This window comes from Aspergillus alliaceus (genome assembly GCF_009176365.1).
Source record: "Aspergillus alliaceus strain CBS 536.65 unplaced genomic scaffold BDW43scaffold_31, whole genome shotgun sequence".
NCBI classification, from domain to species: Eukaryota; Fungi; Ascomycota; class Eurotiomycetes; order Eurotiales; family Aspergillaceae; genus Aspergillus; species Aspergillus alliaceus.
The window spans coordinates 370,139-383,295 of NW_022474714.1; the positions used below are offsets into that span (position 1 = coordinate 370,139).

Below are 13,157 nucleotides of genomic sequence, written 5' to 3' on the forward strand. Positions count from 1 at the left end.
ATGTCGATTTAATGTTACGACGCTGCCCGCCTCATGTGGGCAAGAGCATCTCCAAGCAAGTTCCCCATCCTTTCATCCGTGCAAGCACCCTTCGCATCCTGAAGGCACTCATGCCATAATTCCCACCTTTCGCGCGTGTACCCATTCCATCCCCTTTCCTTAAACCTATTACTACCAGCTCCGGCGCTCACATCGTACATACGAGAGTGCTGAACATTGGCCCATAAACGGTCGGCCGCGTAAATAAACCAAACACACGCAGCTTCCATAGCAGCTGTGTCAACTAATGCTTCAGGGGTGTGCATCTCATGTTCAAGCGCAAACTGCATCGTCCAAATCGCATGTAGAGATTTATCCATGCAGTGCATATCAAATGTCTCACCCGACGGAGGGTACCGAATATCAGCAGCTTGGCTGAGTCGTGCAATAAATGCGTTTAGCTTCACCCACCTCTCCCTTTCCTTAGACTTCGTCTTTGGGTCACTGGGATCTATATCATACTCGTTAGAGCAAGAAAAGGTATATGTGGTTAACGGCACTCACTCCCTCTGTAATCACCTCCAAACTCATACCATGTTGTCAATTCCGTGTAGCCCAAAGAAGGTAGATCCGCGAAGAGAACATCCCCTTGCGTTTGCAACGGCTCTCCTGTTGATGGATTGAGGACTATTTCCTTTTGAAGTAAGGAGACAAACTCGACTAGCTTGCCGTGCTTTGCAGGTCCTAAACGTTGAGCGAGCTCCAAGAGCGCCAAGGAGACGTTGTAGTCAATCGTGCCAACGCCATAAAGCTCGGCTGGGCCTTCCTTGTCAAGAGCTGCCACTGCAAGGTCGAGTATCTGTTGTACTGTATCTTTGGCTGTTGCATCAGGATGTAGACCCAGCCTCTCGAGGATCTGGAATTCTTTTGAGCATTCAATCTGCTTGATAAAGTCTTCTCTTGCCATGTCGCAGAGTGATCTGTGTTTCTGTATTGAGTTGTTTTTTAAATATCAACCTTCGTAGAAGCTCACCAGTTGGTAGGCGTGAGCTAGATTGGGAGGAGTAGTGACCGATGAAGCTTCGAACGTGGTAGCGGTCGTTTATATAGAAGCTAGAAAGCTTAGCTTGGTGGGTCAATCGCTCTGTGATTCATCCTTGGCTGACATGGCGCCGGCCGATCTTCAGCACATTCCCCCTTCCGGACTCCGGCGTGGTATTTAAATAGGCGGCTGTGAAGACTCAGGTTAGAGGGTGGATACCGTGGGGGCGGTGCTCATTAGTTCGTCAACTCCATATATCGTAGTAGACCAAAATATTGTCATAGCGTGTTACATGGTTATACCGCATCACTTTGGGAGTGAAGATAGTGAAGAACAAAATTTTATCAAAAAGTCCCCGGAGCCAGCAACTTCCGTAGAGTAGGATTGAAAAAGCTTTATCAGATTCAAGACAGGCTTACAGCTATGTCCGAGGCATTGTCTCCATCGATCAGAGCACAAGGATTACCAAGCACAATGCCCACCATCCACTCGCAGATCAGAACCAGTCATGAAGCTGCTCCCATCACCCAACATAAAGAGCACTGGAGCTCGGAATTCGTCCGCCGTGCTTAGCCGGTACAACATGTTATCTCCAACCCACTGAGCCTCCATCCCAGGCTTCTGAAGGGATTCCACCGTCGCAGCCGTACGAATATAGCCCGGAGAAAGGGAATTGACACGGACTAGGGGCATGCCCTTTCTTGATCCCCATTCGGCAGCTAATGATCGAGCTAACTGTTGGACAGCCGCTTTAGACGCGTTATACCCGGCAGTATCAACTCCCTGTATGGTTGTCTTAGTATAGCACGATACAGAGATACGACGCACAAAGAAACAGCTGGGCGTAACATACCTTATTCGATACATAGCCGCTCATACTAGCCACCAACACAATGCTCCCGCTAACGTCCGCCATCCTCATTTCTTGAGCAGCTGCCTGCGCGGCCAGAAATGCCCCGCTAACATTGACATCGAATATATTTCGCACTATCGAGATCGGAAAGTCAATCGCAGGACCGTTGCGTGATATTCCCGCACAGACCACTAGTCCTCGAAGTGGAAACCGCAGTGTAGACATGAACCTGGAAAATACCTCGCCGACCATATCCTCATTGGTGACATCGAGGGGCCAGTATGAGAGCCTACCATTATGTTTTAGTGCAGCGGCCTCGATGTCATCTTTTGCCTTCACATTAGCGAGGGTCGCATAGGGTTAAGATAGTAGACGCACTCCAATTCTCCGCAGTAGGCACATCCGGTAGATCGAGACAGACTACATCGCCGCCGCTTTCGAGGATAGCCTTGGCGAGAGTTGTGCCAAGGAACCCATGGGCACCGGTTACTATTGGACACATTTGGTCATCGGCATGTATTTGTAGATGAAGATATCGAAGTCTTACTGGCGATCGTGCGCCCATCTAGACGGAACAGGTCTGTGACTGGTCGCGATGGATCTCCTTGTGATGGCTTGCTTTCGCGGTGCATGGGGTCATGGACGTTACAGTCGCTTCTGGCACTCATGGTGATAGGGCTACTTTACAGGTTACTTGGGTATTGACCTGATTCAGAGGTGGATTGTACTTGGGAGTGTAGATGCTTAACATTCAGGGTTTACCTGACGTCCCCGCTCAGGTCTCGCTCAGACCCTAACTTGACCGTGGATCTCCGAACCCCGCACGCATGAAGCAAGTGCAAAGTGATCTGCACTAATTGATTGGATTACAAGGCAGATCTCAGTCTTTCTCTTCTATCACTAATGACGCATGACATTTCATCATGTTCAGAGGTAAGCCTGCAGCGTACGAAGTTGAGATTGTGCCATCCTTCCTAGTTATTCCACATACCCAGCCCGACACTCATCCTAAGGAACAAAATGTAATATAGACAAGAGATATCAACAGCGAAAATTTCTAGGTAATAAAACGCGTCATTGCGGGCTAATCGATATCCTGTGGATTACCGTCCGACCCACTCCCCTCAACCCTAATATGGCCCTTTGTTGCTTTCAAAATAGTCGTCAAGACTCTTGACCTGAGACCATGCTGCCTCAGGAAAAGTTTCCTGCGCAGAATTTACCTGAATTATAGTTATGGCTTTTCTTGCGTTTACGGCGCATGATATGGACTCACAAGTTGATGCGCCAGTGCAGCTTTTTTGCAAAGGGCCAATGTATGCATTGACAGATCATCTTCGAAGTATTTGTCAATTAATCTATGCCGGTCGATAGAACACCTGAAAAACTAAGCTCCCGTACACTTGTCTTCGTACACAAGCACACCAAATTCTAGTGTGCTTTTTCAAGGGCAAGAATCCAATCCACTACCGTATCATAGAAAACAGAGGTAGCTTTCAGATCCGGGAAAAGATAAAAGGCATGGGGAAGGCCGGGGTAGACCTTTCGTTGCACAGGAACTCTGCGTAATACAGACAGACTATCAGTGATTGCCCTCCATGTGTTGGATAGAAAGGTATGTGATCCAATATTTAGGATCATGATTTGACTCACCCTGCATCTTCGAGAGCCTCGCAGTAGGCAAGACCTTCATCCCGAATAGGATCAAGTCCGGCTACTTGTACCACTTTTGCACGTCAGCACTCATTACCGAAGTAAGAAATCAAGGTTTGAAGAAGACATACAAGCAGGAGGTAACCCCTCAAGCGACTTTGCCAATATAGGACTCGCATAGGGATCCACACCAGCTGTGGGACAATATTGTTCTATATACGTGCGTATCAGTAAATGGGGTACATTATCGGTATAATATGACACGATAAGCATCGGGTACCATACCCCAGAACCAATGGGCAGCATGAGTTGGCATAATCGGTGCATCTTTGTTTTGCTCAGGGCTGCTGTATTCGTATTTATCCTTAGGAAAGTGGGCTGGGTGGCATATATCAGGGATGTTCAGCACCTGGCCGATAACGGCGCCGATGCCTTCATCCCTGTCTTTTTGTGCTAGGGCTGCAGCCTGGATGGGGTCAAAGTTAGAGGGCAACCGGGGTTTGGGTATAGATGTACGCACGATGTTTCCACCCGAGCTGCCTCCACCGACGATAATTCGGTTAGGGTTAATTCCTAGAGTATCTGCGTTTTCTCGGCACTGTGTTTTGGTTAGATGTCATGGTTATAAATAGAATGCGGGGAGTGGGATGAAAGCTCACCCATTGCAGGGCATCGAAGCAGTCATTGACAGGGTGTGGGAATTGATATTCGGGAGCCCTGTTCTATGAGTTAAAACGCCTAGTCAATTAGAAGGGCGGAAGGACTCACAGCCGATAATTAACGCCAACTACAACCGACTTCGTTTTCTTCGCAACCAAAAGGTGCATAGGCCTTTCAGACTGATAGTCTCCGAGGACCCAGCCTTGGGTGATGAATCAGTTACAATCACAGACAATGGAACGAAACAGTCGTTGAACACCTACCTCCGCCATGAACGCCGAAGAACAAGGTAGCGTTGGGGCCAACGTCCTTGTCCTTGTAAATTCCCACTTTGATCTCGGCACCATCCCGGACCTTGATAGTTCGATGGTTGACCTCAACGCTGCTGACAATTGCCTCGTCATACGGGAACGTGACTGGCATATGGGACATGATTTCGCGCATTCCAGCCGGCGAAAGGGTGTCCAGCTCTGCAAACGGGTTGGGCATGGCCTTATATTTGGCGAAGTCTGGGTCCGGGACGGAATAGTGCGCATAACGTAGAGGTTTCTCATTGTTGTTCTGCGCCATTCTGGGTAAATTGGATCAATATCTCCGGTATGTCGAATAACTAGAAGGTATACACATACATGCGTAGCTAGCTATCATTGTTAGAAGATATATATAGTCGCCTAATTGATTGCCAAGATATAAGCCCTAGTCTACATGCAGTATAGGTCACTATATACCCAGGGACCTATACGTAATACGAGCTCTAAAGATCTCGGAAAGATAATGTCCGAAGACTGTCGATATGTGGGTCAGTCCATGTGAAGTTGTCCTGGGGGATACATCACGGTATGAGAGACCCTTCTGAGGTGTCTTCATTTGTTTTTTTTCTTTTTTCTTTTTCATTTTTCTTTCGTTGGAACTGACCGTTCCAAATGTTGAAAAGTCGCGGGTCGGTACAGACTTAGGGAGTGATCAGGGTGTATGCAGCCAATATTGATTCATCAAACAGGACAGTCGGCGACAACGAGTAGTGCCTTAACGCTCACTACGCACAGCTTGGGGCAGTATTCGAGGCCATCACCTACATAGTTCCAATGCTTCCGTTGATCCAGATGTGGCCGTGGGAGATATAGATTACTATAGTTGTCTGTAACCCAAATGTCCTTCTGTCATTCACGAAGCACCTGCAGGGCTGGCAGGCGCTAAACACCCGGACTAAGAGCTTTTTGAACTTGGTGCAGGGAATCTATGTAGGGAGATACGGGGATCCCATATCCATCACGTCGTTCCTGAGATGCTAGATTAAGCGAATTAAGAGGAAGATACGACTACAAGTGGGAATCGATGGGGAAATCGCTCATCCTGGGGCCAACATTAGCCTGATCTTCATGGCTGGACAGCCCCGTTGCGCAGACCCATACTAAAGAATGTTGTAGGACGTTCGATTTTTAGTTACCTAGGGGATTTTCACCAACTGGCGCGTGTATTGATGGGGCAGAGCAGAGGGGAAGCCGTTGACCAAAGCAGCCATTAGACCACAAAATGTGGTCAATCTGTAGTAGGAATAGTCAAATAGACAATATTTCTTTAACGTCTCTGGCTGACAAAGGGGTTGTTTCTCCACAACCAAGGGTCGTATGTACTAGCTAGCCATTAGTGTAGAGGGAATGGAACAACATTACCTAGTGTGTTGACAAATAGCCGCATTCTAATTCTACCTAGGTTTAGGCCATTTCGGGAGAAAACACTCATTGAGGAGCAATGTTCGCAGGCACGTACACCATCTGGCCCACAGATGGCTGTACTGAGAGTGGTCCTTGCTGACTGGCGCGTCCAAAGTTTGCCGCTTGGGTGCCCTAACCAGACTGCTGCTGGGACTGGACCATATAGTTGGAGACTGAATTGACGAGCCCTTAGGACGTGGGGCACCTTGTTGGCCGCCCATTCTCAAAGTTGCGTGGTTTCCTAGTTGCCTTGCAGCAGTTTGCATGCCCTCGAAGCGCTGGATATATGCTGGGTAAGGGGATCTACTGTCGATCGGCCCTCCTTGTTATACCTTTTTGGAATCAATAGTCGAGGTCGAAAGCATGTTGTTTTGCCTATATATTGAATGGAAATAAGAGACTTGCTTCCGCTGTTGCTGCTGCAGCTCATAGATGATTGTCTCTCCGGTACTGGAGACACGACACTCAAAGTTACCTCTCCGAGTCATCATAAGCCGGTTGCGATCCGCATCAGTTTGGTAGTTTTTGGTGGGCCATATATAACTGCTGAACTGATCTGATACCAGCAGTTCACCGGTGTTAACGTGGATGCCCGCTTTACTAACCTGTTCGATATGTCGTTGCCAGATTCTTACGGTCTGCGACGAGCTGAGTGGGGGATAGTATAAGGCCATGTGGATACGTGATTTGAAGGCTTCGCCAAACACACCCACACAATTTGTTGTAAGAAAAAGTACTCCGCAGATATAATAAAAGGATTCCGTTAGGACAATCGTATTGGAAAATTGAAGCTGTGCTTACCAGACATCAAGGCATTGCTACTCGTGTCAGTTACACTTCTCCTGGCGGGAAAGGCATCGGCCTCACCCGAGGAGTAAGACACAGCCCTAGTCCTGCGCTAATCGTAAGTCTTTCAACAGTTTATCCTCAGCCTCCCTAGGCGTCAGACCTAGGTCGCCTAATCGCAGTGCGAAGGGATACGGCATAATTTTAGTCAGAATTAGTTAAAATCAGCAACCAGGGGTAAACAAGGACGTCCTTATCGCCGGTGGTCAGAATCGAAGCATGACAGCTAAACCTCAGAGAAGAACGGTAGTATTTGCTTTGAATTCGCCAGTCCTTTGAGCAGTAGAAGCCATAGTGTTTCGTAATTTACTAATAAAGCCAAAATTATGATGTCTCTTCAGAATAATTAAACTAGATTGTAAACGCATTACAGTTAGTTAGCCACTACAGGAAACTTTATACTACGTTTGTCATAATAAGAAATCAAGATAGGTGACAGTTTTCGGCAAACGACAAAACTGCTAACACCTAGAAGTCAAAAAAAGGTACAAGCAATGTCACACAGAAACAGCATTCATATATTCTCTTTGAATGGAGGACAAAGTCCAGATTTTTGTTAACCTGGGAAAAGTGGCATTGAATAAATAAAGAGTATTCCCATCACCTAAGCATTATTGGATCATAGCCGAATAATTTAGCAGCATTATTGTAAGCAATTTCTGCTCGAATAGAAGCATCCAATTTGCCGAGAACTTCTCTGGTGAAAGAGTCGTCGGTCCAAGGGAAGTCAGTTCCAGTAAGGAGGTGGTCACTGCCCACGATAGAAGCGGCATGCAGGATGTCCACAGCATCTGCGTTGTTGCAGTCGTAGTATATTTTACGAAGGTAATCCTCTATAGGTTTACGCAGCAGCTGTTTTTCTCCATTGCTATCAACATACCAGGGATCGCCGGGAAAACGCGCCGACAGGGCTCTAAAGCGGCCTAGGCTAGTTAGTATACCTCCTCCAAGATGTGTCGCGATGATAGTAAGCCTGGGATATTTTTCATACACGCCCGACATCACAAGGTCGAGAAGTGTGGTTCGCTGGTCGTTTAAAAATCCGGAGTACGTTGCAATATTCTTACGCCGGATGAATGGAGCTTCAACGGGCTCCACAGCTGGATGAATAATAATAGGCACCTCCAACTCTTCAGCTAGCTGGAAGTATGGATCATAGACAGCATCACCTAGGAAGACGCCATCATAATTTGATGCTAGCAAGACCCCTTTCAGGCCCAGTTCTGTAATGGCATGACGGAGGTCCGAGATTGCTTTCTGGCTGTAGGGCTCACCATCCAGGGCATTCCCGGCTGCGTGGAGAGCTGGAGGTGGAGGGATCGAGGCTGTACCTATCAACTGTGCTTGACCTGCTGTTTTATCGGCCATCCAATGGTTGATATTGCGGACAATATCTAGTATCTTTGTTGGAGGAATTGGAGGGAAAAATGTATTAACCGTGATCACTTGGACAGTGTTCGTGCCCAAGGCTTTGCGACGGGCTTCGCCGTCGAGGTCATCGGCCAGTTCTTTGCAGATTACATTGGCAATGGTCGCGGCAGTGTCTGTCACTAGACTCGAATTTCTTCGTACTCCTGCTGCAACTGTCTGAAGTGCGCTCGGGTGGATAGCGTGTGCCTGGACATCAAATATTGGGCCGCTGTACGGTGGCTCGGTCATCGTAAGTTGAAGGTAAGAACGCACAAGTTCTAGTGGCTGAATATATATAAATAAAAGAAGAAAAAAAAAGGAAAGAAAGTTGAGAAAGTTGAGAAAGATAGGGAAAGGGAAAATTAAAGAAAAAGCATACGATGAAGTGGCAATGACTTGGTAGAAATATACGGGAACAACAGGTCACCACTACCGTTATGCGGAATCCCGCGGCGGAATTCGGGATGCCGACTGTCCGATTAGAGATAAAAACCTGCTCGCCCCACTAACCGGCCCCTCCTAGTATTCCGGGGCCGCGCGTTACGCGGCCCTGACAGCCATCCGAGCACAACGGCCACCTGAGCAATTTTTCTATTTTTAATGAATTGTAGTCAACACGTCTTTCCTTTACCACCAAGATGTCTAATAAATCATATAATATGATGGATCAATGGAAAAGGCTCTTGATATATTAAAATACCAAGAAAAACCAAATATCTCTAAAACTGCGCGTGAGTTTAATGTCCCAAGATCAACTTTATCAACATATTTTAATGGCTGTTCTTCTCTAGCAGCTTGCCCATTTATAAATCTAAAGCTAAATAAAGCTCAAGATCTTGTATTATATTAATATATTAATATACTGGAAGAGGTTAGTCTTTTCTTGAGGTCTTAGATGGTTGAAAACTGCGCAAATTTAATTTTAAAGGAGGCATATATTAATCCTACTATACTATCTTCTAAAGTCAGTAAAAATTGGCTTCAATATTGGCTTTCTTATCATTCTATATATAATATACAAAAAGGAAAAGCTATTGAGCTGGAAAGAAAACAGGCTTATAATACTAAGACTATTTAAGAGTAGTTTTCTTGTCTTTCTAAAATTATTTAAGATTATTGTCACAGATGGAATAGCGATTCAGCCTGATGGCCGTACAGGATACCCTGACCCAGGTGCATGGACAATCGGCCACCGATGAGGAACATCAGGCCATCAACGGTTTGGTTTTCAACGGGAAATCTGAACCCTTTACGTACAGAGTCTTCAGCTATAAATTAGCGAATAGTTAGTAGTAGGAGGAGATCAAGAATCAGTCTCCTGTCTGAACAATATCTACTGCCTGCCTTTGATCTCTCTCTCCCTCCCAGCCTACGTATCCTTACCTATTTGACAGGTCTTCTACCCTGAATAGTAGATATCCTTGACAATTATAGAATTGTAGATAATAATATCTGGAATTTTGATAAGACTGGCTTTCAAATTGATATAGGAAAAGATTAATAGATTTAATAGATAGTCACACGGGAGATGGGAAAGAAAGCCTATATTAATAGCAATACCAATCATGAGTATATCTTAATTATTAAGGCAATAAGTGCTGTTGACTCTTTATATCCTGATAGAGACAAGTTTTCTAAGAAAGATTTCTTAGCTACACTTATAATTATTTGCTATAAAACTTTTAAAAAACATACAGTGCTATATAGATTTTAAGTTGCAGGAATAGTGCCCTGGAATCCTAGTATTGTCCTGGATAATCTACCAGAAGTTCAGCCTATTATACCTATTTCTTCTATTAATGAGAGTAGCAACTTTTCCTTTAGAAGCATGCCTAAAACTATCCAATGCTTTAAATCAGTGGCTCAGAATATCAAGCATTTTAATAAAAATAGCTGGGAATTCAAACATTATCTTGATATATTGATAAAGAGCAGTATTGCACAAGCTCATCTTACAGTCAGTCTATATAAACAATTAGAGCAACTTACTGCAGCTTAACGCGCAAGACAGGAAAGAGCTAAGGCTTTAAAATATTATATATAAGTTAGAGAAGTAGTATCAAGTACTAATCTGGCTCAAATTCAAAAGAGTCAGAAAGCTTATGATATTATAAAAGAAAAACAGCAATTGTGCAAGAAGTAGAAGAAGGTTATAATTAAACTTGTTGACCATGCATTAGATTGAGGTATAATCACCAAACAATCTAGACATAGTCAGAAGATACAGTAGGTTATATACTTTGTTTCTATATAGAATCTAGTATGGTATCTTGAAATTTTGATTTTTTATGATTTTTTAAATAGTCTATATTCAACGAATTGCTCGGGTGGCCGTTGTGCTTGGATGGCTGTCAGGGCCGCGTAACGTGCGGCCCCGGAATACTAGGAGGGGCCGGTTAGAGAACCTAACCGCAGTTGTACTATGTTGAGAGGGCTCCAAATGCGAGAGCATATAACTAACTACCTTGGTTTGCTGGAAAATAATACAGTATACAAATATTGCTGTAACGCTCCGCATCTTGTGTTTTGCACCAGAACGCTATCCTATATCCTTGAGCTAGCTTGTCACATCCGGTGTACACTTAAATACGCATTCTGAACCGTTCAATATTCCAGTAGGAAAGACTGCTTTTTAAAGCAGGAGTTACAACATTGTATATCTGAAGCACTACATCCTTACAATAATAATATATATTGTTATAAATCGCACGATATAGGGTAAACTCTAGTGTACATTTTGAGTCGACAGCAATGGCCAAGCTTGTGCCCTAACCGGCGGTATGTACAGTATCGGCGGCGAAGGACTATCGAAACCGAGCTCTTAGGATTCACCATTGGTGCCCGGAACGAATAGGGTACTATCAATCGAACATTTGTATCGATATTGGTGAGATCTTACAAATACACTCACTATATAGATGAATCCCCAAGGTTGGAACTGATGCTACAATGCCTCTTATTGCCGCTGAAGTGCCTCTCTCTTTACCTTCATCGTCCCACTTTCGCATCTCCCCTCCAAAATACCTCGATGGAGCCGGTTCACAGCACAGGAGGCTGTCTTATTGCCGATCGTGACTTTAAGATGCTAGCATTAAATCAACCATAACCGCAATTTGAAAACACCAACCCCTCAGTAGTCGTTCGCAGGAGGCTCCTGGCCGTACCCAACATAAGTCTTTGCCAGTTGCGCTCGCACAAACTGCAACGATTGCTCGTTAGCACCCGACTCTCCTCATAAGAGCATCATAATTCTTTCCACTCACTTCGCCCGCTTTGAATGGTTTCGTGCACTCAGACCTATCTGCAGAAACACAGTTCGGCAGAACTGACACCGTAGTATCATAATCTACACCAAAAAAGAACGGTATCGAATACCGTTCTTGACCAGTCAAGTTAGTAACTCGGTGGACAGTTGATTTAAACTTCTTGTTCGTCCTAAACGAAGTCAGCATCTATATAGCGCACACGAAGATAAGTCCTACCACATGGACAAACAATCCGCAATATTCACAACCAACGTCCCTGGAATAGGTGGCGCCAGCATCCATTCACCACACGCATTGCGAACTTGCAAAGCCGGCACATTATCCTGAGATAAAATCGTAAAACATTCATAGTCCTAGAAACAACCAATGCCGTGAGCGATGGCTGACACTGAACAAGAATGACTAATTTAGTACCCACCGTATGAGCCCCAAGTCCGTCGATAACCTTCCCCTCAACAGGCTGAGGCGGATAATGCAACATACGCGAAGTCACTCCCGGATAATTCACGCTATCGTCGAAGAAATGCTCATCCAGACTAAGCGCAAGCGCAAAGCTCCTCATAAGCATCCGACAAAGCGTCAACGCTTCCGCGCAATACCGTAAATACGTAACTCTAAATCCGGGAAGGACCGCATCACTCGGCCACAGGTTATCTCCATACAAATCATATATATCCGGGGGAAGCACATCACCCGCGGCCCGTAGTGGATCAGCTGAGATCTCGTACCCAATGTCGAATGATTCGGAAAGTGCGCCTGTTGCGCCTTGCTCAGTTGCGTCGGTTGGGTCCCCGGTTGGGGTTTGTTCTGCGTATAGGGGCATGAAGCCGCGGTATTTCTGTTGCTCGGTTATATTTTTGGTTTTTGACGGGTATGTGTCTGGGTCAAAGTACCTACCGTTGACTTTCCAACGTAAACGTCCATTTTCTGGTCCATGGGGAGAGCGAAGAATTGGTGCGCTGCAGTATGAAGGGCGCTGATGAGCTCTTCAGGGATTCCGTGATCCTGTCCGGTGTATTTGTTAGCTATAGAAGACTACTCCGGGAGTAAGAGAAGTGGCACCTTTATATAGAAGAATCCGACTTCTGTACAGGCTTCATATATGCGTGTCGCTAGGTGTTGGCGTTTCTCTAGATCCGAGCTTCGTAGAGCGGATACGTCGATTATGGGGATATTGTTGAAATCTGCTTCGGGCGAGGTCCCCGACCAGTCAAGTTGGTCCATAGCTGATAGTGAGATATTATTACGGTTGCTTTGTGAGTCAGGAAGGTCATTTACGCAGGGTATACTGGGTGTGGGGAGAGATTCAGAGATGCTTCCATTTCTTATCTGCAAGGAGCTACCCCGCTTTACTGCCACGTTTCTAATCTCAACCTGGAATTCGAGGTCAGGCTTTCATGAAGCCCTACTGCATTGTGTTATCTACCATGCCATCTTCCGTACTTCTTTTCTTGCTGGTAATGTCAATGACTGTGGGGCAGAAATTCCCGGTAGAGATCAATCCATAATGCATTTGAGATTGATTTGAATCTTGGGCACTTGATTCCATATCCTACATTATAAAGAAATACATAAATGCCACTGTGAGTTTGCGTGATATAATAGGGTTACATACACATAGTGGGAGCTATTTCTTAGCTATCAAACCAATATTACAATCAATAAGCACAAGCGATGTCCAGAAGCAGCCCCATTCGACAAAATAGAGCATACTATCTATCAGCCTTTATTAG

At 45.3% G+C, this 13,157-nt stretch overlaps 5 protein-coding genes across 5 annotated transcripts; all 5 read right to left on the reverse strand.

Annotated features, from left to right (window-relative positions):
* Positions 1-14: 14 nt before the first annotated feature.
* Positions 15-959, reverse strand: BDW43DRAFT_320591 (DUF3632 domain-containing protein; the record flags this gene model as incomplete). The annotated part of the gene is made up of 2 exons (XM_032049105.1): positions 544-959; positions 15-490 (listed from the first exon to the last, which is right to left on the reverse strand). Exons 1-2 carry the CDS (start codon positions 944-946, stop codon positions 15-17), a joined length of 879 nt encoding a protein of 292 aa, XP_031898840.1. The 5' UTR covers positions 947-959.
* Positions 960-1,209: 250 nt separating this feature from the next.
* BDW43DRAFT_281277 (uncharacterized protein) lies at positions 1,210-2,602 on the reverse strand. Its single transcript, XM_032042490.1, has 4 exons — positions 2,422-2,602; positions 2,253-2,363; positions 1,875-2,200; positions 1,210-1,804 (listed from the first exon to the last, which is right to left on the reverse strand). Exons 1-4 carry the CDS (start codon positions 2,540-2,542, stop codon positions 1,484-1,486), a joined length of 879 nt encoding a protein of 292 aa, XP_031898841.1. The 5' UTR covers positions 2,543-2,602; the 3' UTR covers positions 1,210-1,483.
* A 257-nt stretch (positions 2,603-2,859) lies between these two features.
* BDW43DRAFT_281283 (alpha/beta hydrolase) lies at positions 2,860-4,802 on the reverse strand. Its single transcript, XM_032042491.1, has 8 exons — positions 4,451-4,802; positions 4,296-4,389; positions 4,187-4,244; positions 4,048-4,125; positions 3,813-3,993; positions 3,659-3,739; positions 3,528-3,600; positions 2,860-3,435 (listed from the first exon to the last, which is right to left on the reverse strand). Exons 1-8 carry the CDS (start codon positions 4,755-4,757, stop codon positions 3,306-3,308), a joined length of 1,002 nt encoding a protein of 333 aa, XP_031898842.1. The 5' UTR covers positions 4,758-4,802; the 3' UTR covers positions 2,860-3,305.
* Positions 4,803-7,348: 2,546 nt separating this feature from the next.
* On the reverse strand, positions 7,349-8,407 carry BDW43DRAFT_301413 (amidohydrolase family protein; the record flags this gene model as incomplete). The annotated part of the gene is made up of 1 exon (XM_032045038.1): positions 7,349-8,407. One exon carries the CDS (start codon positions 8,405-8,407, stop codon positions 7,349-7,351), a length of 1,059 nt encoding a protein of 352 aa, XP_031898843.1.
* A 2,685-nt stretch (positions 8,408-11,092) lies between these two features.
* BDW43DRAFT_281289 (isopenicillin N synthase family dioxygenase) lies at positions 11,093-12,729 on the reverse strand. Its single transcript, XM_032042492.1, has 6 exons — positions 12,487-12,729; positions 12,322-12,429; positions 11,843-12,262; positions 11,641-11,777; positions 11,422-11,593; positions 11,093-11,357 (listed from the first exon to the last, which is right to left on the reverse strand). Exons 1-6 carry the CDS (start codon positions 12,646-12,648, stop codon positions 11,289-11,291), a joined length of 1,068 nt encoding a protein of 355 aa, XP_031898844.1. The 5' UTR covers positions 12,649-12,729; the 3' UTR covers positions 11,093-11,288.
* Between the last annotated feature and the right edge of the window lie 428 nt (positions 12,730-13,157).